This window comes from Ranitomeya variabilis, chromosome 4 (genome assembly GCF_051348905.1).
Source record: "Ranitomeya variabilis isolate aRanVar5 chromosome 4, aRanVar5.hap1, whole genome shotgun sequence".
NCBI lineage: Eukaryota > Metazoa > Chordata > Amphibia > Anura > Dendrobatidae > Ranitomeya > Ranitomeya variabilis.
Genome location: NC_135235.1, coordinates 599,026,406 through 599,048,609, shown reverse-complemented (window position 1 = coordinate 599,048,609; position 22,204 = coordinate 599,026,406). Strand labels below are relative to the sequence as shown.

General features: G+C 45.3%; 1 protein-coding gene across 2 annotated transcripts in view; it reads left to right on the top strand.

Annotated features, from left to right (window-relative positions):
- BCAS4 (breast carcinoma amplified sequence 4) overlaps window positions 1–21,985 on the top strand; it is a 47,039-nt gene extending 25,054 nt beyond the window's left edge. For both annotated transcript variants that reach the window (XM_077253223.1, XM_077253222.1), the window contains exon 5: window positions 21,394–21,985. In XM_077253223.1, coding sequence (XP_077109338.1) covers window positions 21,394–21,492 — 99 coding nt within the window. In that variant the 3' untranslated portion in view covers window positions 21,493–21,985. The remainder of the gene's footprint in view (window positions 1–21,393) is intronic.
- Window positions 21,986–22,204: the final 219 nt, after the last annotated feature.

Here is a 22,204-nt window from a genome sequence, read left to right as displayed (position 1 = left end):
TTGTGTGTGACAGCGATCCAGCGATGCGTTCGCTTGAAACCAGGGTAAACATCGGGTTACTAAGCGCAGGGCCGCGCTTAGTAACCCGATGTTTACCGTGGTTACCAGCGTAAAAGTAAAAAAAAAAACAAACAGTACATACTCACATTCCGGTGTCTGTCCCCCGGCGTTCTGCTTCTCTGCACTGTGAGCGCCGGCCGGCCGGAAAGCGAGCACAGCGGTGACGTCACCGCTGTGCTTTCCGGCTGGCACAGACACAGTGGAGAGAAGCAGAACGCCGGGGGACAGACACCGGAATGTGAGTATGTACTGTTTGGTTTTTTTTACTTTTACGCTGGTAACCACGGTAAACATCGGGTTACTAAGCGCGGCCCTGCGCTTAGTAACCCGATGTTTACCCTGGTTACCCGGGGACCTCGGCATCGTTGGTCGCTGGAGAGCGGTCTGTGTGACAGCTCTCCAGCGATCAAACAGCGACGCTGCAGCGATCGGCATCGTTGTCTGTATCGCTGCAGCGTCGCTTAATGTGAAGGTACCTTAACTCCAGTGATAGCAAAGCCAAAAGTACAAGTACAGATAACCTATGTAATACCACAGAAAACAGTGATAACTTTGCGACGGCAGATAATGTAGTAGATGTTATCTGCAGTCCTATGTAAGGGTACGTCACACAGTGGCACTTTTGTCGCTACGACGGTACGATCCGTGACGTTCCAGCGATATCCATACGATATCGCTGTGTCTGACACGCAGCAGCGATCAGGGACCCTGCTGAGAATCGTACGTCGTAGCAGATCGTTTGGAACTTTCTTTCGTCGCTGGATCTCCCGCTGTCATCGCTGGATCGTTGTGTGTGACAGCGATCCAGCGATGCGTTCGCTTGAAACCAGGGTAAACATCGGGTTACTAAGCGCAGGGCCGCGCTTAGTAACCCGATGTTTACCGTGGTTACCAGCGTAAAAGTAAAAAAAAAAACAAACAGTACATACTCACATTCCGGTGTCTGTCCCCTGGCGTTCTGCTTCTCTGCACTGTGAGCGCCGGCCGGCCGGAAAGCGAGCACAGCGGTGACGTCACCGCTGTGCTTTCCGGCTGGCACAGACACAGTGGAGAGAAGCAGAACGCCGGGGGACAGACACCGGAATGTGAGTATGTACTGTTTGGTTTTTTTTACTTTTACGCTGGTAACCACGGTAAACATCGGGTTACTAAGCGCGGCCCTACGCTTAGTAACCCGATGTTTACCCTGGTTACCTGGGGCCTTCGGCATCGTTGGTCGCTGGAGAGCTGACTGTGTGACAGCTCCCCAGCGACCACACAACCACTTACCAACGATCACGGCCAGGTCGTATCGCTGGTCGTGATCGTTGGTAAATCGTTATGTGAGACGGTACCCTAACACCAGAGATGTGATAACATCCACAATATATTTGTACTCAGCTACCCGCAGTTGTATGTAATACTATAGATAATACAGCTATAACTTAGTACAGCTAATGCACTAGTGTAATGTAGCAGTCCTAAGTAACACCATATATAACACAATGATAACTGTCTTGAGTAGAGATAATATAGTAGATGATACCTGAAGTCCTATGAATCACTACAAATAAGGTATCCTCTACTATATTATCTCTACTCAGGTAGTTATCATTGTGTTATATATGGTGTTACTTAGGACTGCTAAATTACACTAGTGCATTACCTGTACTAAGTTATAGCTGTTATAGCTCTATTAGCCATGGTGCATGGGTGATAGTAGGCCGTGTGTAATACTAGGACTCTGTATATTGTGTGTACTCCACTTGGTTGGCAGCTCTCACCCTCGACGCTGCCATGTCTCTTCTCGTCACCTGTGCACGCTGTGTCATGTCAGTCTGTTGCTATGGAAACACATGTAGCCTCCTTCCTGCTGACTTCAGGCCTACGTTCCAGACTTGTGTTCACAGGCCGGAGCCCTGGGCTGCCACAAGGGATACTGAGCCCCCGTTTATAAAAATAAATAAAAAATAAAACAAATAATGGGAGAATCTGGAACGTTTACACATGTGGATTTTGCCAGTTCCAGCCAATTATAATTACCCAGTAGAATCCAACAAGAGGCGATTTCTTATGACCCTGAAAGTTTGCACTTTTTACAAAAATGTAAGGCTGCCCACCTAACCTTCACTGCAGTTTAAGGCCTTGTACTGTCAAGTTGCTTGGGGTTGGATTGGTACAGGCTGTGTGTTACACGGCAGATGATGAGGATGTTCCCAGCTGTCAGACTGTCGTCCTTTTCCAGTATAGAGGGCGAGTGGTGCCACCTGCAAACCCCGGAGCAGGAAGGGGAGACCGGATAATGCGGAGCTCTGCAGCAGCTGACGTGACCTTGGCTAACAAACTGCAGCGCACTAAGCTGTCAGCAACCTCAGAGCGGGCAATGCCAAGGAAAGGGGAGGCTCATCTTATTCCAAACATAATAGGTGCCTACTCCACCCAAAGACATGGATGACTGCAAGGGCGTGGCCTCTATGTCATAGCGATGACATCACATCTAATTAATTGAGGCTACAGTCTAGCCTAGATATACTGTAATTGTAACACGATCATCAACGAGAAGTATTTGATCTCCACTGGTTTTCAGCCTCTGTTTAAAACATGTTTGACATTAAGCAAAGATCTTAAAAATTTTAATTAATCATAATCAAAATAGGTATTTGGTGTGACCACTCTTGGCATTTACAGCAGCATCAGTTTTTTTACTACGTTCGCACAGTTTTTGAAGGAACTCGGCAGGGTGGGTATTCCAAACATCATGAACTAACCACACATCTTCTGTGGATGTCGCTTGTGCAAATCCTTCTGTCTTTTCATATAATCCCAGACAGACTCGATGATGATATCAGGGCTCTGTGGGGGCCGTATTATCACTTCAAGGACTCCTTGTTCTTCCATACGCTGGAGATATTTCTTAATGACATTGGTTGTATGAAGTTGTTGTCCTGCTGCGGAATAAAATTAGAGCCAATCAGATGCCTCCCTGATTGTACTGCATGATGAATAAGTATCTTGCCTGTATTTCTCAGCACAAAGTTAATCTTGACCAAATTCTCAAATCCATTTTCTCAAATGCAGCCCGTAACTTATAAGGACCCTTCACCATGCTTCACTGCTTGCCTTCAGTGCCACTCTCCACACCTTCAGTAAACAAAATGCCTTCTGTTACAGCCAAATATTTCACATTTTGACTCATCAGTCCAGGGCACCTGCTGCCATTTTTCTGCACCCCAGTTAATGTGTTTTCATCCATAGTTCAGTCGTGTTTCCATCTAGAAGGTACGGGTTTTTTTTGGCTTCAATTCTTTCATGAAAAAATCTGACCAGACTTCTCCAAACAATAGTTGGGTGTAGCCGAGTCCCACTGGTTGATACCAGTTCTGAGCTGATTGCACTGCTGGACATCTTCCGATTTTGAAGAACAGTAAACATGTCTTACTTTTGCTGCACTAAGTTTCCATGACCTACCACTATTCCTGCAACCCTTAAGTTTGTTGTCCTCAATGGTGATAAATACAGGCAAATACTTAACTTTATTCAGACTCACATGACAGCACCACGAGAGAGGAGATCCGCCCTTCAGGAACAGGAAACCTACAGATACAAAAAGGACGGCACCTCTCCCACGCATCAGTTGGTTTCCTGTTCCTGTAGGAAATGGATCTTACAGAAGAAGAATCCTATGGATCCCAGGCCGGCCAGCTCAGGTAGCGGGGGGTCTCCTACCTCGGCCGGGGCGGAGTTCCTGGAGACGCCACGGTGATCCTGGCTGGGCTGCATGGCGGTGGCGTTCGCAGCAGGGAGAGGAGTCCGGAGGATCTCCGTCTCCATAATGGCCAGCGCTGGGTGAGTATTCCCCCAAGATCTTCGGCTCCAGTTGTGCGTGGACTGGGCCGGCAGGGGTGCGTGGAAAGCCAGGGGCTTGATGGTGGGCGCTGTCTGGGGCGCCGCTGGCAGGCCGGGCGTCCCACGCTGCTCTGAATGCATTCAGGAAGCGTTGATGGGCCGTGGTGACATTGGAGGCGGGGCCGGTGTGCGCTTCTTGGTCACTGGGGTTGCTGCGCATGCGCGGCAATTCCAAGATGGCGGCGCTCACCGGAATTGAACGCCGGACACACGCAGGGCTCTTTGGCCGGTCGGCTGCACCTCTGGGTGCAGAGAGCTAATCAGGGGGCGGCGCATGGCAGATCTGCTGACCGGAAGAGGGGATTTAAGCAGGCTCCAGGTTTGGACCCATGATTCTGGCCTCATTGTCGGTTCATGATGGAAAATGATTGTGAGCAGCAGCCTCAGTTACTGGAGGAGGTGCGACAGAAGCCTAAAGATAAGGAGCGTGACAAAAGGAATGACCAGTCCAGTCAAAACAGCTCCTCCAGGCAGGGATCGGGAGCATCGACTGTGAACCCCCCCCCCCCCCTCATATTCCTGTACCTTTTCACTGCAGGCACTGGTAAGTGATCTACGTGAATGTTCACTCAGTGACGCGGTCCCCCCTTATATTTTTCATTTTAGGGGAAGAAGTGCATGGGTAAGGCAAAACACAAGGAATGCGCCCCCTGTGGAGTCCCGTTACCAGATTCATTCTCAAAAAAATTATGCATCCCCTGTATCCAGCAGACGGTGAGGTCTTAAGGAAGGGAAGGGGTGTCATTAGGTCTAGATAGACTATATTGCTTTTACTGTCATCCCTCAGGTAGCAGAAGAATCTCTTAATGTTATTGCAAGCCTGAAAGAGATTGTCAGGGCGTAAGTAAGAGAATCTCTGAAGTGCCTGCCTCAAGCCGGAAGCTCAAAGTACAAGGCCCCTTTGGACTCTGATTCTTCGGCGGAAGGGGAATGAGATGAGGGCTCCTACGGTTCAGTTCCCTCGTCCACTTCGTCAGAGGAAGACTCTGCCCGCTTCTGTCTGTCCCTGGATCGGGTAGATAAGTTGGTAAAAATGGTCAGAATGATGGGTATAGCGGAACCCAAACCGCAGCTATCCAGACAGGAGATCATGTTCAGTGGGCTGGATCAGAGAAAGTGAAGGTCTTTCCCATTAAATGAAAAAATCCAGGAGTTAATCTTCCGGGAATGGAAAAAGCCTGAAAAGAAGGGCTCTTTACCACCAGCTCTTAAACACAGATACCCCTTCGACGACCCGGCAGTCAACACCTGGGATAAAGCCCCTAAGTTAGATGCTGCAGTGACCAAGTCATCAAAAAGAGCCTTGCTACCTTTCGAGGATATGGGAACCCTTAAAGATCCCCTTGACAGGAAGGCAGATACCTTCCTTAAGGGAACCTGGGAGATGGCAGCCGGTTCCCTAAGACCAGCGGTAGCATCAGCGTGTACGGCCAGACCCATGATGGTCTGGCTGGACCAATAGTCCCAGTTAAAAGAAGGGGCTTCTAGGGATACAATTCTGAGTGCCCTACCAGTGATTCAGGAGGCCGAAGCCTTCCTTTCTGGATGCCTCAGTTGACTCGGTTAAAATGGCGGCCAGAGCAGCAAGACTTTTTAATGCGACTCTTAGGGCCCTGTGGTTGAAAAGGAAAACATAAAAGCAGACTTCCTAAGCCGCAATACTCTAAGGCAGGGAGAGTGGTCCCTGAATATGGGCATCTTAAACCAGATTGTCCGCAACTGGGGTCAACCAGAGGTGGACCTCTTTGCCAGCAGAGAAAACAGAAAAGTAAGAAAATTCTGCTTCCTAAATCCCAGGGAGAATCCTCTGGTAGTGGACGCCTTCCTGACAAAATGGGACTTCTCCTTGGTTTACGTGTTCCCACCATTAGCCCTGTTACCTCTGGTAGTGAGGAAAATCAGGGAAGACCGGGCAAGAGTCATACTAATTGTCCCATTTTGGCTCAGGAGGACCTGGTTCGCATGGCTCAGGACTATGTCGGTATGCGATCCCTGGATACTTCCAGACCTTCCGAATCTGCTTTGCCTGGGGTCGATTAACCATCCACAAGTGACGGGACTTCATTTGATGGCATGGAGTGTGAGAGGTCATTGTTGAGTAATAGAGGCTTCTCCCCAAATTTAGTTGATACCCTTCTGAAGAGTAGAAAACAAATTACAATAAAAATCTACACTAGAACCTGGAGGCAGTTCCTGGCTTCTTCGGAATTTAATATTGAAGAGGGGATTCAGATACGACAGATTCTAGAATTTCTTCAGAAGGGTTTAGAGTTGAGTCTTTCCACGAGTACACTAAAAGTGCAGGTCTCAGCCCTTGGTGCCCTGTTCTCTTGTAATATTGCCAATAACTATTGGATTTCTAGGTTTCTTAAAGCAGCTGGTTGAGCTAAACCCATACACAAAAATAAAAGCGTGCCATGGGATCTCAACCTAGTCCTTTCAGCTATGACAGAGGCCCCATTTGAACCCCTGGAGTCAGCTTCAATTAAGATGCTATCCCTTAAAACGGCTTTCTTGGTAGCAATAACATCTCATAGAGTAGGGGATATCCAGGCACTTTCTAAACTTTCCCCTTATACAGAGTTCTTACAGGACAGGGTAGTCCTAAAACCGGACCCACTTGCCCAGAGTAGCATCCCACTTCCACAGGTCACAGGAGATAGTCCTACCATCCTTTCTTTCTAACCCTAAGGAAGAGAAACTCCATACATTAGACGTTAGAAGATGCCTACTAGAATATATCTCAGCTATTAATGCTTGGAAAAAGGATAATGCATTATTTTTATCCTTCCAAGGTCCTAGGAAAGGGCTTAGAGTATGAAAATCCACGCTAGCCAAATGGATTAGGAAGGCTATCTCTCTGGCTTATACAGCAGGTGGGGGTCCGGCTCCGCAGAATCTGAGGGTGCATTCCACCCGGGCCATGGCATCGTCCTGGGCGGAAAGATCGGGAGTGTCAATCGACCTGATATGTAAGGCTACCACATGGTCATCCCCTTCCACCTTTTTTAGACACTATCGGTTGGACTTGGGGTTCTCCTCAGATCTCACCTTCGGGTTAAGGGTGTTGCAGGCTATAGTCCCTCCCTAAGGTAGCTTAAATCTCTGTAATTCTCTCGTGGTGCTGTCATGGGAGTCCGAATAAAGCATTAAGATACTTACCGGTAACTGCATTTTTCGGAGGCCCATGACAGCACCCATATTTCCCTCCCTTTCACCTGGGGGCTGCACTTCTTATAAAGTTTCACGTGTGATAATTAGATTACAGTTAAAACGGGATGTTTTGTATATTATTGTATATATTGTTTATATATGTGTGCCATTAACCGCGGTAGTCCTCTCAGGCTCTGAAATACAACTGATGCGTGTGAGAGGTGCCGCCCTTTTTGTATCTGTAGGTTTCCTGTTCCTGAAGGGCGGATCCCCTCTCTCGTGGTGCTGTCATGGGGCTCCGAAAATTGCCGTTACTGGTAAGTAACTTAATGCTATTTTGTAGTACCATTTGGAAGAATAGGAAGAATCTGGCAAATGTATTCAACAGCAGGACAACGACCCCAAGTATGCAGCCAATGTTATTAAGACCTAATTCAGACAGCCTTACAAATTCTGTCCTAGATTTTGAGAGGTACCCTGCCCACTAAAGTCCATGGTGCTTTTCATATGTCCATGGTTTTTTTTTGCGTACGTGAAAAATGAAGGATATTTAAATGAAAGCTAAGAACTATCTTCAGTGTAAAGAAGAATAAAAGGTCCTGGAAGATATGATTTGGTCCCTATCAAGCCTTGATCTCAACATCATTGAGACAACAATTTGCACAAGGGTACAACCACAGAATATCTGTGGTTAGTTCTCCAAGATGTTTGGAACAATCGTGGAACAACAGAGTTTCTTAAAAAGCCTTTTGCAACCGTACCTTAAAGAATTGATCCAATTGAAACGCAAAATATGTTCATAACCAAATATTGATTTGATTTAGATTTCTTTCTTTCATTCACTTTGAAAATAAACCATTAACATTTCTATTTTTGAAAGCATTCTTACATTGCAGCATTTTTTCCCACACCTGCCTAAAACCTGTGCTCAGTACTGTGAGTGTATGTATACCTATATATCCAATGTGTGTGTTTTAAAGTGTTTGTAGGCCTTGAGATGGCTAGACTAGTGTGTGCCGGGCTCCTCTACCCTGCAGCTGAAACAGTGAGAGCCTGGACTGCAGGGAATTGATGGCACGTGAGCCGCCTCTGCACCGCCGAATAACAGAGAGCTCACAGAGCGTAGGGGCCACCACATCTGCTTCCTGTTTAATGCCCTTTGAGGAATGAACAATTTTATACGAGACAGGTGCGCTAACAGAACTGCAGACTTTGGGCGCCCCTGGCACTGTCATCTACATTGGGTGACCTCTGTCTCCACATTGGGTACCCCAACCTTAACTGAAAAAATAAAACGGCTTGGACAGGATTCAAATCCTATATGTAATTGGGTAGGTGGGGGGTGACTACGGTTCAGGGGCGATGACAGGTGGCCACCAGGCAGACTTGAAGACACTGATTCCAGAATATGACCAACTAAATTTCTTTTAAAACATTATTTTATCCAGCACCCAAAAATCAAAGTAGATTCTTCAGTTCTTCAGTGCGCAATCATCTGGAAAATGTGAGTTCAGTCAGCAATTAGTCCTTGCACTCGGCCCACTGCACTCTCTCTCTGCTCGTAGCAGCTCAGTGCGTGCGTTTCCCATCTGCACAGTACAGACAGCCCACATGTTCTCCGCAGCCTGCAAGAGTCGCTGTTAATGCAGTAGCTCAATATCTGCCTCCCCTCCCCCACCATTCCCTGCACTGCAAGCACCATGGTTTTTTTTTTTTCCTTTTTTTTTCACAGCCATCTTGGCTGGAGGTTCTGTGCTGGGGCTGGCTCATGCTCCTGCAGCTATGCCGTCTATGGGTTTAGTGAAAATTCCATATATTTATAGGATTTGAAGGAAGGTCCATTGAGAGAGAGCCATGTATTTGTTGCCTTTTTTCCCTTTTGTTCTTGGTTATCCATTTTGAACTCATTTGCCACTTTGCCAATGTCCTTGTATATGGAGAAATTGTAGTGTCTTATTTTGTTCCCATCCAGTACACCCCTCCTTACAATAAATTGCAACGGTTGTCTATGGAAGTGTAGACGATTCATATCAGGGGTAAGGCTAGGCACAAATGCTTTTATTGCCACGGTTGGGCACATGCACTTGGAAGGTATATGCATGCTAGGGTGAGGTTGGGATGGATGCCTAGGAATCTGTCCATTATGGAGACTGCTCCGGAAAAAAAAACACATGGTGGCCCTTTGTAATAGGAAAGCACATTCTGCTTCCCTTTTCTACACCGTTAAAGGGAACCTGTCACCCCCAAAATCGAACGTGAGCTAGGCCCACCGACATCAGGGGCTTATCTACGGCGCAGGCGTAATTCTTTGTCCTGTTGAGGGTAGAGAAAAGTACTGCAGTGCGCAGGCGCCGGGAAAGGTCAGAGAGGCCCGGCGCCTGCGCACTGCAGTACTTTGCTCTGCGCCGGAGCCGCAGTATGCAGACGATGAGAACGTCATCGTAAGAACATGGCAGGCCCCGGATCGGACCGCCCGCCCAGGTGAGTATAATAAGGTTAGTTTAATCTAACCTCTTTTTCTCATCTTTCAGGTTACATCGGGGGCTTATTTACAGCATTACAGAATGCTGTAGATAAGCCCCTGATGCCAGTGGGCTCAGCTCACCTTCGATTTTGGGGGTGACAGGCTCCCTTTAAGTTAGTGGTATGCATGCACATGTCAGACAGAGGATGCCCAAAAAATACACATTTGTTGAGTGCATATTTCCATGTTTCAATGCATTTAAGAACCACAGCAACTCATCCACAAAGTGGCGTGGTTGTCAAGTGCTTAGGGCCATAGTTCATAAGTCACCAAAGCTCTGCTGACTCGATAACTGCAGGACTTCAGATCTCTTCTGGCATTAACATTTGCACAAAAACTGCTTCATGACATGAGTTGGGTTTCCGTGGCTGAGCAGTTCATTCAAGCCTTACATCACCAAGCACAATGTTAAAGTTTCAGATGGAGTGGAGTAATGCATGCCGACTCTGAAGCAGTAGAAACCTGTTCTGTTGATTGACGGATCACACTTTTCTATCTGGCGTCTGATGGATGAGTCTGCGTTTGATGAATGACAGTTTGCTGGTGGAGGAATAACACCATGGGATTAATTTTCAGTGGTCGGTCTAGACTCTTAAGATCCAGAGTGAGGAAAACGTAATACTTCATCAGACCAAGAAATTTTGGACAACTGTATTTTTTCAATTTTGTGGGGTCAGTTTGGGCAAGACCCTTTTCTTTTCCCAATTTCTGTGCCATAATGCACAATGCAAGGTCCATAAAGGTATGGTTGGTTGAGTTTGCAAATACCTTTAGAATTAACTATAATGGAGATTTTGAGTGAGGACCTCTACTCCAATATCAATGTCTGACCTCAGAAATGTTCTTTTGGATGAATGGGCAAAAATTCCCACAAATGCCTCAAATTAAAATTAAAAAGTATTGTGGAGCAGAAAGCCACTGGCTGCCTGCCCCACAATACCTATACATGCCCCATGCCTATCAACCACAAGCAGCAGATGATGCAATGACGCTGTTACATTGTGCAACCTGCTGCATGGAGAAGGAGACGCTTGTCGTGGGAGTGGTTACAGGTGAGTAGGATCCAGTTTGTTTGTTTGTTCTTTTTCAATTAACAAGTTACCATGTCCCTTTCTCTCCAGAGGGTGGGACAATGGTGGACAGAATAGGAGACATTATAATGTCTAAGGTGCATACAAGTCGGGTGTAACAGTAAACTGGAAGGTTCATGCAGCAGATATTTTTTTGTAATGCTCAGCCTTATTGAAGATACATACGAGTCCACAACCCAATAACTATAAGGGGCACTTACAACCAGATTCATAAAAATTTCATTGCGGATTCACATATTGGCATGGAATACAGGAACGTATAGGCTAACAACATTTTTGCGTGTAACCCATGCTTACTCTAAACAGTCATGATAGGCGATGCCCCTCATTTTTTTTTTACTTTCTACCAGCACTCTTCCCATTTGGTCCAGATGTTTTTAAAATGGCAGCTACTAGCTGTCTGTCTGAGCTGAAGTGGGGTTTTATTTAGGCTCTTTTCACTGTGTGGCAGCCATTGTTGCTGTGACTTGGGAGCTGAGGGGGCTTTGCCTTGCAGCATGGGTGCTGTAGACGCACTATCACTTCGGTGGTGGCCGGTGCATGGCGCCACACGTTTAAGGTCAGGGACCCACTAACAGGTTTGCTATGACATGACATGGCAGTAGGCTTCATACAGTCTGATCAGAACCTTATGTGCTGTTTTGTAAATTTTTGTTTAGCTGCAGTAGATCAGTGTATGAGTTTTTGGATTCGCGGACCATGTCTCTTTTTTTCTAGTTTCAATATTTGCAGAGTTGTCCCTTATTTTTCAAGACTTCCACCCTTCAGCCTGGCAGATGGATATCAGCTTCTGGACCAAATCCTGACTGATGACCACCTTTTTTTGTCTAATCATTGCTTTGAGTTTATTATTTCTGCCAACCATCCCTTAGTGATGAACAATACTGCTTCCAGCAATGGCTAACATATCATAGGGCTAAAGTGATTAGTGGCTTGGCCAAGGCCAGCAAAGCTTTGAAATTTTGGGTCTATGGCCAGGAAACTCCACAGATTTCAATCACATTGAGAACCTGAGGTCAACCCTCAAAAAGCAGGAGGTCAAACAAAAACACAAATTATTATAAACACAGAGTTATTTTTATAAGCGGGCGTAATCTGGTTGTGATAATAAGGTTAAAGTTGTTGCAATTCATAACTCTGTTTTAACTGCAAACTCAATGCAGTATATGGAAAGTCAGCACCGGAGAGAAGTGTCAATCTAAAGAAACTCCAAGTTCAAAACCATGTAGTATAAAGATTCCTTGTCATGGCATTTATTACTAAGGAGTGAGGAAATTAATCTAAACACCATAGAAAAAATATTAGGATCTTGTCTGGTGCCTAAAGGACAAGCATTCATCTCATCTGATCATGGCCAGATCTGTTTCTGCGGCGACTCTTGTTCTTTTGTGCATAAAGCACCAGAAGCGAAAGATGTGGGGAATTTGGCAGAATTATGTGACAGATGGAGCAAGAAAGCAACTGAAGTGATGGGCAGCAGTGCCTGCAGCATATGCCTCTGCATGTATTTCGGTGTAGCAGTTGTTTAGATGATCAGAGTGATCGGGGAGGAGGAGTAGGTCGCCATGCGACTGATAGATATCCACTACTTTAGTCTCCAGATGTGCATCAAGAACAGAACCGTAGAGTAGAGCAGCTGTACAGACATCGTTGTAACACACCAATTATAATATCAATGGATTCTTAAATATACGGAGATTATATAGATGTACACTTACTGGACGAGGGTCCTACAATATGTAGTAGTGGGAGGTTATTTAGTAGTGAGCAGCCTTCTCTTTACGTCTTAGTCGAGAATTGAGTCGGAATGAAAAGGTTCCAATCATCACGTGACGCACCTTGACAGATGTTGATGCCTGCTGTCTGGTGGGGGATACAGTTGCAAAAGTGGAAAAATGATGCTTCTTTGGGTGTAGTTTTTTATTATTATTATTGCATCCCCTGGGCCAAACAAACTTTTGTCGAAATCCAGTGGAAAACCCCTTAAATGAATAAGAGAGAATTTTTCTGTAGACAGATGACTGGTATTCGGGATCCAAGAACTAAGGGACCGATTCGTTAAAACAGAAGTTAGACATGCCACTCTTGAGGGGGCGTGCTAGTATCAGACTCTCCTGATTCAAGAAGAGGTGCCACACCAGAAATGTCACTCTAGTCAGGTACTGGAGTGAGATTTCTGGCACATCGCAGTTTGTTGTAAATTAGAAGGACTGTGGTATCATGCTGCTGTCCAGCCTCAGCCTTACCCATTTTGGCAGAGCTGGGAAAAACTGTCGGGAATACAGCAGTTTCCCATGAGTTTACATTACAATGTAAACCTATGGGAAACAAAAAACGCTGTGCACATGCTGCGGAAAAAACGCGCAAAAATGCAGCGGTTTACATTCTGCAGCATGTCACTTCTTTCTGCGGATTCGCTGCTGTTTTACAGCTGCTCCTATGGAAAACCGCAGTTGTAAAACGGCGGTAAAGCAAAAACGCAGCATTTTTGCCCTGCAGATTTATCAAATCCGCTTCAGAAAAATCCACAGTGGACCAGAATACGTGTGCATCACATGATCACAGTGCCAATACTTTTGTCCACCCCCTTTTTTATGTTTGGTGTGGAATTATATCCAATTTGGTTTTAGGACAATTCTTTTTGTGTTTTTTCATTTCATTTTTAAATCCATGCGACACATTCATTCCATGGAATTAGTGGTGGAATGAATGTGTCGCACGGATTTATGTCTTTTTACATCAACTAAGGAACTTGCCCCTCAGACTATGAGGGGTCATCACAACAGAGACCCCAATCAGAGGACAATAAAACATTCCTTATCTAAGAACTGGCCCAACATTTATGGACATAACTATTTATCACTCATGGTAATTCTGCTTCATGCCACCTGTCTTATCCATGTTTAGTTTTTTTTCTGTGCTATGTTGTGCATAAATATGTGATTCTTCAGAATTTGTATTAGTCTATGCCTGATGAAGGGACCTGTGTGGTCTCGAAAGCTTGCAATTTGTTACCATCTTTTCAGTTAGCCATTAAAAGGTATCAACCACTGAGGAATCTCAATTCTAAACATTTTTCACTTTTTTAAAACATTTTTTTTCATGAAAATAGTGATAAGCCTTCCCACTAAATTTGTTATGCATTAAATGTGTCTACATGCATGTAATGTAGTGTGAGGGTATTAATATACTCACTTACCACCGCTTTCTCTGGTGACCAGTGATGTGCTTCTCTATAACGTCGCCGCTCAGCAGACTGGCAAAATCAGGCTGTGCTCTGCGTGATCCGGGAGGCTATTTTACAGTGAAAGCTTATGGAGCGTCAGAACAAGGATCCATAGGCTTTCATTGTAAAATTGACTTCTGGCTCATGCAGAGTGTAGAACGAGCCGGCTAGTCAGAATTGCAGTAACATCACAGGCAAGCAGAGAAGAACGGTACATTTAATGCATAAAAGAGTTAATGGCAATGCTTCTTTAGGTATGTTATTTACATGCTACTATTTACTTATTACAGAGTATATGCTAATTTTATTTTTTTTCCCCTTGGGTTTTGTCTGTCTCCATAGGCAAAATTTACTGTAAAAATTAATGAACACCGGTACTGTAGATTCAATGATAGATCTGATGTAGGTGTCAACATAAGAGATCTGAGTTAAAGGTTCTCAGTGCATCATGGTGTGGTGAAACATTTAACTACACCTTCCCACCTTCTTGTTTTCCCCTCTATCTCCACCTCTCTCTTCTTTGATTCACAGCTCCGGCTTGATAGAAAATTCTCGTGGGTTTGTTGGGCTGTTGCTGCTTCTTCTACCACAGCCCATTTACTTATATCCAAAACGCTGCTATTCCTAATCATGAGCACGTAGGATGGAGACATGATACTGATCTGCAGATGATGAAAAAATAGAAACAACATTTTCAAAACATCTTGATTTATTCAGTATTGAGTATGAGCGCCACATGCAGGAATACACTCCTTGGGCAATGCCATAAAGAGGCCTTCACAAAGGAACGCAAAATTGTCTCAGGAATCATTTTTCAACATTACACCAGGCCTCATGTAGCTTAGACTACTGTGAGCAGCCTGCGTGGCCTAAACGCCCCCTCCCATGGCCTGCAGTGTCTCTGGACTTGTCTCCCATCTCACATCTGGAACGTCATCGGACGACAATTGCACAGGTCGCTGCCAGCAGCGGATCTTGGTGATTTGCTCAAGAGCGGCCGTTCCTCAGATAACCTCACTGATAGCAGCCAAGGCTGTAAGTGCCGGGATTTCTGCACATGGTGCTCATACTCCATAACAAATATATTGGGATATTTTGAAATCTTTATTTCCATTTTTTCATCATTTGCAGATAAGCAACACATCTCTCCATCCTGTGATTTCCAACACTCCGTGACTTTTCTTTCTTAGTGCTGCAATTTCAATGTCGAGGAGGGTATTTAGCATATAGAGGGTTGTCTAGACTTGATACAATTGTGACAGTCCATAATCTTAAGTTTGACATCAAGACCAATTTAAAGTCTTTGAATATAAACAGTCAGTCACTGATCGCAACCAGGGATTTTGAAAATTGTTAGGAACTGAAACACTAGGGCACCTGTCATGATCTCAATGGCAAGAGAACATAGCATAAGCATATATAGGAACTAGCTCTTGGAAGATGGGAACTGAGCTGACCATGAACTAAACCTAACGCACAACTAGCAGTGGCCGGGTAGCATGCCTACGTTGATTCTAGATGCCCAGCCCAGCCGGAGGACTAAATAAAGCTAGCAGAGGAAAATATTAGTCCTAGCTCACCTCTAGAGAAATACCCCGAAAGGAGACAGAGGCCCCCCACATGTATTGGCGGTGAGTTGAGATGAAATAACAAACGTAGTATGAAAATAGGTTTAGCAAATTTGAGGTCCACTTACTACATAGCAGAAGACAGAAAGGGCACTTTCATGGTCAGCTGAAAAGCCTATCAAAAACACCATCCAGAAATTACTTTAAAACTCTGGCATTAACTCATAACACCAGAGTGGCAATTCCCGTTCACAAGAGCTTTCCAGACACAGTAACGAAACTACAGCTGTGAACTGGAACAAAATGCAAAAACAAACATGGACAAGAGTCCAACTTATCTAGTAGTTGTCTAGGAGCAGGAACAAGCACAGAGAGGCTTCTGATAACATTGATGACCGGCAAGCAACTAACAGAGCAGCAAGGTTATATAGCGACTCCCACATCTTGATGGGAACAGGTGAACAGAGAAGATGAAGACACCAGTTCAATTCCACCAGTAGCCACCGGGGGAGCCCAGAATCCAAATTCACAACAGTACCCCCCCCTCAAGGAGGGGGCACCGAACCCTCACCAGAACCACCAGGGCGATCAGGATGGGCCCTATGAAAGGCACGAACCAGATCGGAGGCATGAACATCAGATGCATTCACCCAAGAATTATCCTCCTGGCCGTATCCCTTCCACTTGACCAGATACTGGAGTCTCCGTCTGGAAACACGAGAGTCCAAGATTTTCTCCACAACGTACTCCAACTCACCCTCAACCAACACCGGAGCAGGAGGCTCAACGGAAGGCACAACCGGTACCTCATACCTGCGCAATAATGACCGATGAAAAACGTTATGAATAGAAAAGGATGCAGGGAGGTCCAAACGGAAGGAAACAGGGTTAAGAATCTCCAATATCTTATACGGGCCGATAAACCGAGGCTTAAACTTAGGAGAAGAGACCCTCATAGGGACAAAACGAGAAGACAACCACACCAAATCCCCAACAGAAAGCCGAGGACCAACACGACGGTGGCGGTTGGCAAAAAGCTGAGTCTTCTCCTGGGACAACCTCAAATTGTCCACCACCTGCCCCCAGATCTGATGCAATCTCTCCACCACAGCATCCACTCCAGGACAATCCGAAGATTCCACCTGACCAGAGGAAAATCGAGGATGAAACCCCGAATTACAGAAAAACGGGGACACCAAAGTGGCAGAGCTGGCCCGATTATTGAGAGCGAACTCCGCCAATGGCAAAAAAGCAACCCAATCATCCTGGTCAGCAGACACAAAACACCTCAGATATGTCTCCAGGGTCTGATTAATCCGCTCGGTCTGGCCATTCGTCTGAGGATGGAAAGCGGACGAAAAAGATAAATCTATGCCCATCCTAGCACAGAATGCCCGCCAAAATCTAGACACGAATTGGGTCCCTCTGTCAGAAACGATATTCTCAGGAATACCATGCAAACGAACAACATTTTGAAAAAACAGAGGAACCAACTCGGAAGAAGAAGGTAACTTGGGCAGAGGAACCAAATGGACCATCTTAGAAAAACGGTCACACACCACCCAGATGACAGACATCTTCTGAGAAACAGGCAGATCTGAAATAAAATCCATCGAGATGTGCGTCCAAGGCCTCTTAGGAATAGGCAAGGGCAACAATAATCCACTAGCCCGAGAACAACAAGGCTTGGCCCGAGCACAAACGTCACAAGACTGCACAAAGCCTCGCACATCTCGTGACAGGGAAGGCCACCAGAAGGACCTTGCCACCAAATCCCTGGTACCAAAAATGCCAGGATGACCTGCCAACGCAGAAGAATGAACCTCAGAGATGACTCTACTGGTCCAATCATCAGGAACAAACAGTTTATCAGGTGGGCAACGATCAGGTCTCTCCGCCTGAAACTCCTGCAAGGCCCGCCGCAGGTCTGGAGAAACGGCTGACAATACCACTCCATCCTTAAGGATACCTGTGGGCTCAGAGTTACCAGGCGAGTCAGGCTCAAAACTCCTAGAAAGGGCATCCGCCTTAACATTCTTAGAACCCGGTAGGTATGACACCACAAAATTAAACCGAGAGAAAAATAATGACCAGCGCGCCTGTCTAGGATTCAGGCGCCTGGCGGTCTCAAGATAAATCAAATTTTTGTGGTCAGTCAATACCACCACCTGATGTCTGGCCCCCTCAAGCCAATGGCGCCACTCCTCAAAAGCCCACTTCATGGCCAAAAGCTCCCGATTCCCAACATCATAATTCCGCTCAGCGGGCGAAAATTTACGGGAAAAGAAGGCACAAGGCCTCATCACGGAGCAGTCAGAACTTTTCTGCGACAACACTGCCCCAGCTCCGATCTCAGAAGCGTCGACCTCAACCTGAAAAGGTAGAGCAACATCAGGCTGACGCAACACAGGGGCAGAGGAAAAACGGCGCTTAAGCTCCCGAAAGGCCTCCACAGCATCAGGGGACCAATCAGCAACATCAGCACCCTTCTTAGTCAAATCGGTCAATGGCTTAGCAATATCCGAAAAACCAGCAATAAATCGACGATAAAAGTTAGCAAAGCCCAAAAATTTCTGAAGACTCTTAAGAGAAGAGGGCTGCGTCCAATCACAAATAGCTTGAACCTTGACAGGATCCATTTCAATGGAAGAGGGGGAAAAAATATATCCCAAAAAGGAAATCCTCTGTACCCCAAAAACACACTTAGAACCCTTCACACACAAAGAATTAGACCGCAAAACCTGAAAAACCCTCCTGACTTGCTGGACATGAGAGTCCCAGTCATCCGAAAAAATCAGAATATCATCCAGATACACAATCATAAATTTATCCAAATAATCGCGAAAAATATCATGCATAAAGGACTGGAAAACTGACGGAGCATTAGAAAGACCAAAAGGCATCACTAAATACTCAAAGTGGCCCTCGGGCGTATTAAATGCGGTTTTCCACTCATCCCCCTGCCTGATTCGCACCAAATTATACGCCCCACGAAGGTCAATCTTAGAGAACCACTTGGCCCCCTTTATGCGAGCAAACAAATCAGTCAGCAACGGCAATGGGTATTGATATTTAACAGTGATTTTATTCAAAAGCCGATAATCAATACATGGTCTCAAAGAGCCGTCTTTTTTTGACACAAAGAAAAAACCGGCTCCTAAGGGAGATGACGATGGACGAATATGTCCCTTTTCCAAGGACTCCTTTATATATTCTCGCATAGCAGCATGTTCAGGCACAGACAGATTAAATAAACGACCCTTTGGGTATTTACTACCCGGGATTAAATCTATGGCACAATCGCACTCTCGGTGCGGAGGTAACGAACCAAGCTTGGATTCTTCAAAGACGTCACGATAGTCAGACAGGAACTCAGGAATTTCAGAGGGAATGGATGATGAAATGGAAACCACAGGTACATCCCCATGAGCCCCCTTACATCCCCAGCTCAACACAGACATAGCTCTCCCGTCGAGGACTGGGTTGTGAGATTGCAGCCAAGGCAATCCTAGCACCAAATCATCATGTAGATTATACAGCACCAGAAAGCGAATAATCTCCTGGTGATCCGGATTAATACGCATAGTTACTTGTGTCCAGTATTGTGGTTTATTATTAGCCAATGGGGTGGAGTCAATCCCCTTCAGAGGAATAGGAGTCTCCAAAGGCTCTAAATCATACCCACAGCGTTTGGCAAAGGACCAATCCATAAGACTCAAAGCGGCGCCAGAGTCGACATAGGCGTCCGTGGTAATAGATGACAAAGAGCAAATCAGGGTCACAGATAGAATAAATTTAGACGGTAAGGTGCAAATGGAAACAGATTTACCAAGCTTTTTAGTGCGCTTAGAGCATGCTGATATAACATGAGTAGAATCACCACAATAGAAACACAACCCATTTTTCCGTCTAAAATTCTGCCGCTCGCTTCGGGACAGAATTCTATCACACTGCATACTCTCTGGCGACTTCTCAGTGGACACCGCCAGATGGTGCACTGGTTTGCGCTCCCGCAAACGCCTATCGATCTGAATAGCCATTGTCATGGACTCATTCAGACCCGCAGGCACAGGGAACCCCACCATAACATCCTTAATGGCATCAGAGAGACCCTCTCTGAAAGTCGCCGCCAGGGCGCACTCATTCCACTGAGTAAGCACAGACCATTTACGGAATCTTTGGCAGTAAATTTCCGCTTCATCTTGCCCCTGAGATAGGGACATCAAAGTTTTTTCTGCCTGAAGCTCCAAATGAGGTTCGTCATAAAGCAACCCCAAGGCCAGAAAAAACGCATCCACATTGAGCAACGCAGGATCCCCTGGTGTCAATGAAAAAGCCCAGTCTTGAGGGTCGCCCCGGAGCAAGGAAATCACAATCCTGACCTGCTGTGCAGGGTCTCCGGCAGAGCGAAATTTCAGGGACAAAAATAATTTGCAATTATTTCGAAAATTCTGAAACCCAGATCTATTCCCCGAGAAAAATTCCGGCAAAGGAATTCTCGGCTCAGATACAGGTGCATGACAAACAAAATCTTGCAAATTTTGTACCTTCGTGGCGAGATTATTCAAACCTGCAGTTACACTCTGAAGATCCATTACAAACAGGTGGACACAGAGCCATTCAAGGGTTAAGAGGAGGTAAGAAGCAGCTAGACAGCAATTAAGGGCTAGGCAGCAAAACTCTGAGGGGAAAAAAAAAAATTTCCCTTCAACACTTCTTTTTCTCCTGCTTCAGCCCAAACAATTAACACTTTGCGGGCCGGTCAAACTGTCATGATCTCAATGGCAAGAGAACATAGCATAAGCATATATAGGAACTAGCTCTTGGAAGATGGGAACTGAGCTGACCATGAACTAAACCTAACGCACAACTAGCAGTGGCCGGGTAGCATGCCTACGTTGATTCTAGATGCCCAGCCCAGCCGGAGGACTAAATAAAGCTAGCAGAGGAAAATATTAGTCCTAGCTCACCTCTAGAGAAATACCCCGAAAGGAGACAGAGGCCCCCCACATGTATTGGCGGTGAGTTGAGATGAAATAACAAACGTAGTATGAAAATAGGTTTAGCAAATTTGAGGTCCACTTACTACATAGCAGAAGACAGAAAGGGCACTTTCATGGTCAGCTGAAAAGCCTATCAAAAACACCATCCAGAAATTACTTTAAAACTCTGGCATTAACTCATAACACCAGAGTGGCAATTCCCGTTCACAAGAGCTTTCCAGACACAGTAACGAAACTACAGCTGTGAACTGGAACAAAATGCAAAAACAAACATGGACAAGAGTCCAACTTATCTAGTAGTTGTCTAGGAGCAGGAACAAGCACAGAGAGGCTTCTGATAACATTGATGACCGGCAAGCAACTAACAGAGCAGCAAGGTTATATAGCGACTCCCACATCTTGATGGGAACAGGTGAACAGAGAAGATGAAGACACCAGTTCAATTCCACCAGTAGCCACCGGGGGAGCCCAGAATCCAAATTCACAACAGGCACCATCAAGACCAGCGAGCTTCACTCCGTTCTTGATGTGGCTCAAAGTGCTTGCACCATTACCAATCTTTCTCCAGTCCCTGTTCATGTAAGATTTGTAGTGTAACAAACACCACTGCTTGTCTTGCCCCAACGGCACTTACTTAGAGCTGAACGAAAAGGGCATGGGAACGCCAAAAGTAACTTTTAGCACAGCCTTGAGTTTTCAAAGCTTTATCTGCCGTAGAATTTTTGATGAATTTGGTCCTAAGGATATAACATCTTGTTTAACTATTTTTTGTGGGTTTTTTTTTCACATAAGTGCTGAAATTTGCAGAGTGTGGATATTGGGACAAATGTAAAAATAACATATAATTGAAAATGTCACATTGATTTTTATTTTTCTTTTGCAGAAAAATTCCAAACCACAAAGCACCTACGAGTTACCAGCACTGTACAGGACAGAGGATTACTTTTCTGCAAGTTGCAAATATAAGAGAAACCTGGACTGACTCCCAGCAGATGCAGTCAGTCCCTGGTGGAGAGTGCACCACGGGCTTTAAGTATTAGGCTGGTGCTCCGCCGTGGTCAGACATGGAGCTGCTCACTTGGATGCAGTTGGGTACTTAGTGCTCAGACATTTATTTTGCAGCAAAATCTTCATTAAAGTGATTTATAGAAATAAAATCTAAAGTTTTTTTTTTTTTTCTGTAAAATGTTCCTAATTCACATTTGGTTCAATAATGGTGCAATCCTTACTGTTCAGCAGCATTTAGGAGGCTTCTAGTTCTCAGAAAGAAGGACATTTTGGGAGCTCCTAAAGCAGTAACTCAAAACTCAGCAATGAGGTGACATCTCCGACACCAGGGTGAAGCTAAACGCCTGATAAGTTCCCAAGATGAGCTTTTGATGTTGCAGATTTTCTGCACCAATTAGGTTACTTGCATTTTTATCACGTTTTTGTCTTTTTATGTCATTTTAAATAAAGCTGTTTTATTTTTGATACTTCCTGGTATTCAGCTTTGATCAAATTTAATTGAATGTGTTAATGCATTTCCATTGCGGAAATGAACACGGATGTGCATTTTTGCATGCCGATTTTCCGCACCTAATGCAAGTTTACGGTGAAAATCTGCACACAAAACTCTGTGTACCCACACGAGAGATTGACATGTTGCGGATTTGAAATTCGCACCGCAGGTCAGTGTACGCGGAGTTAAAATA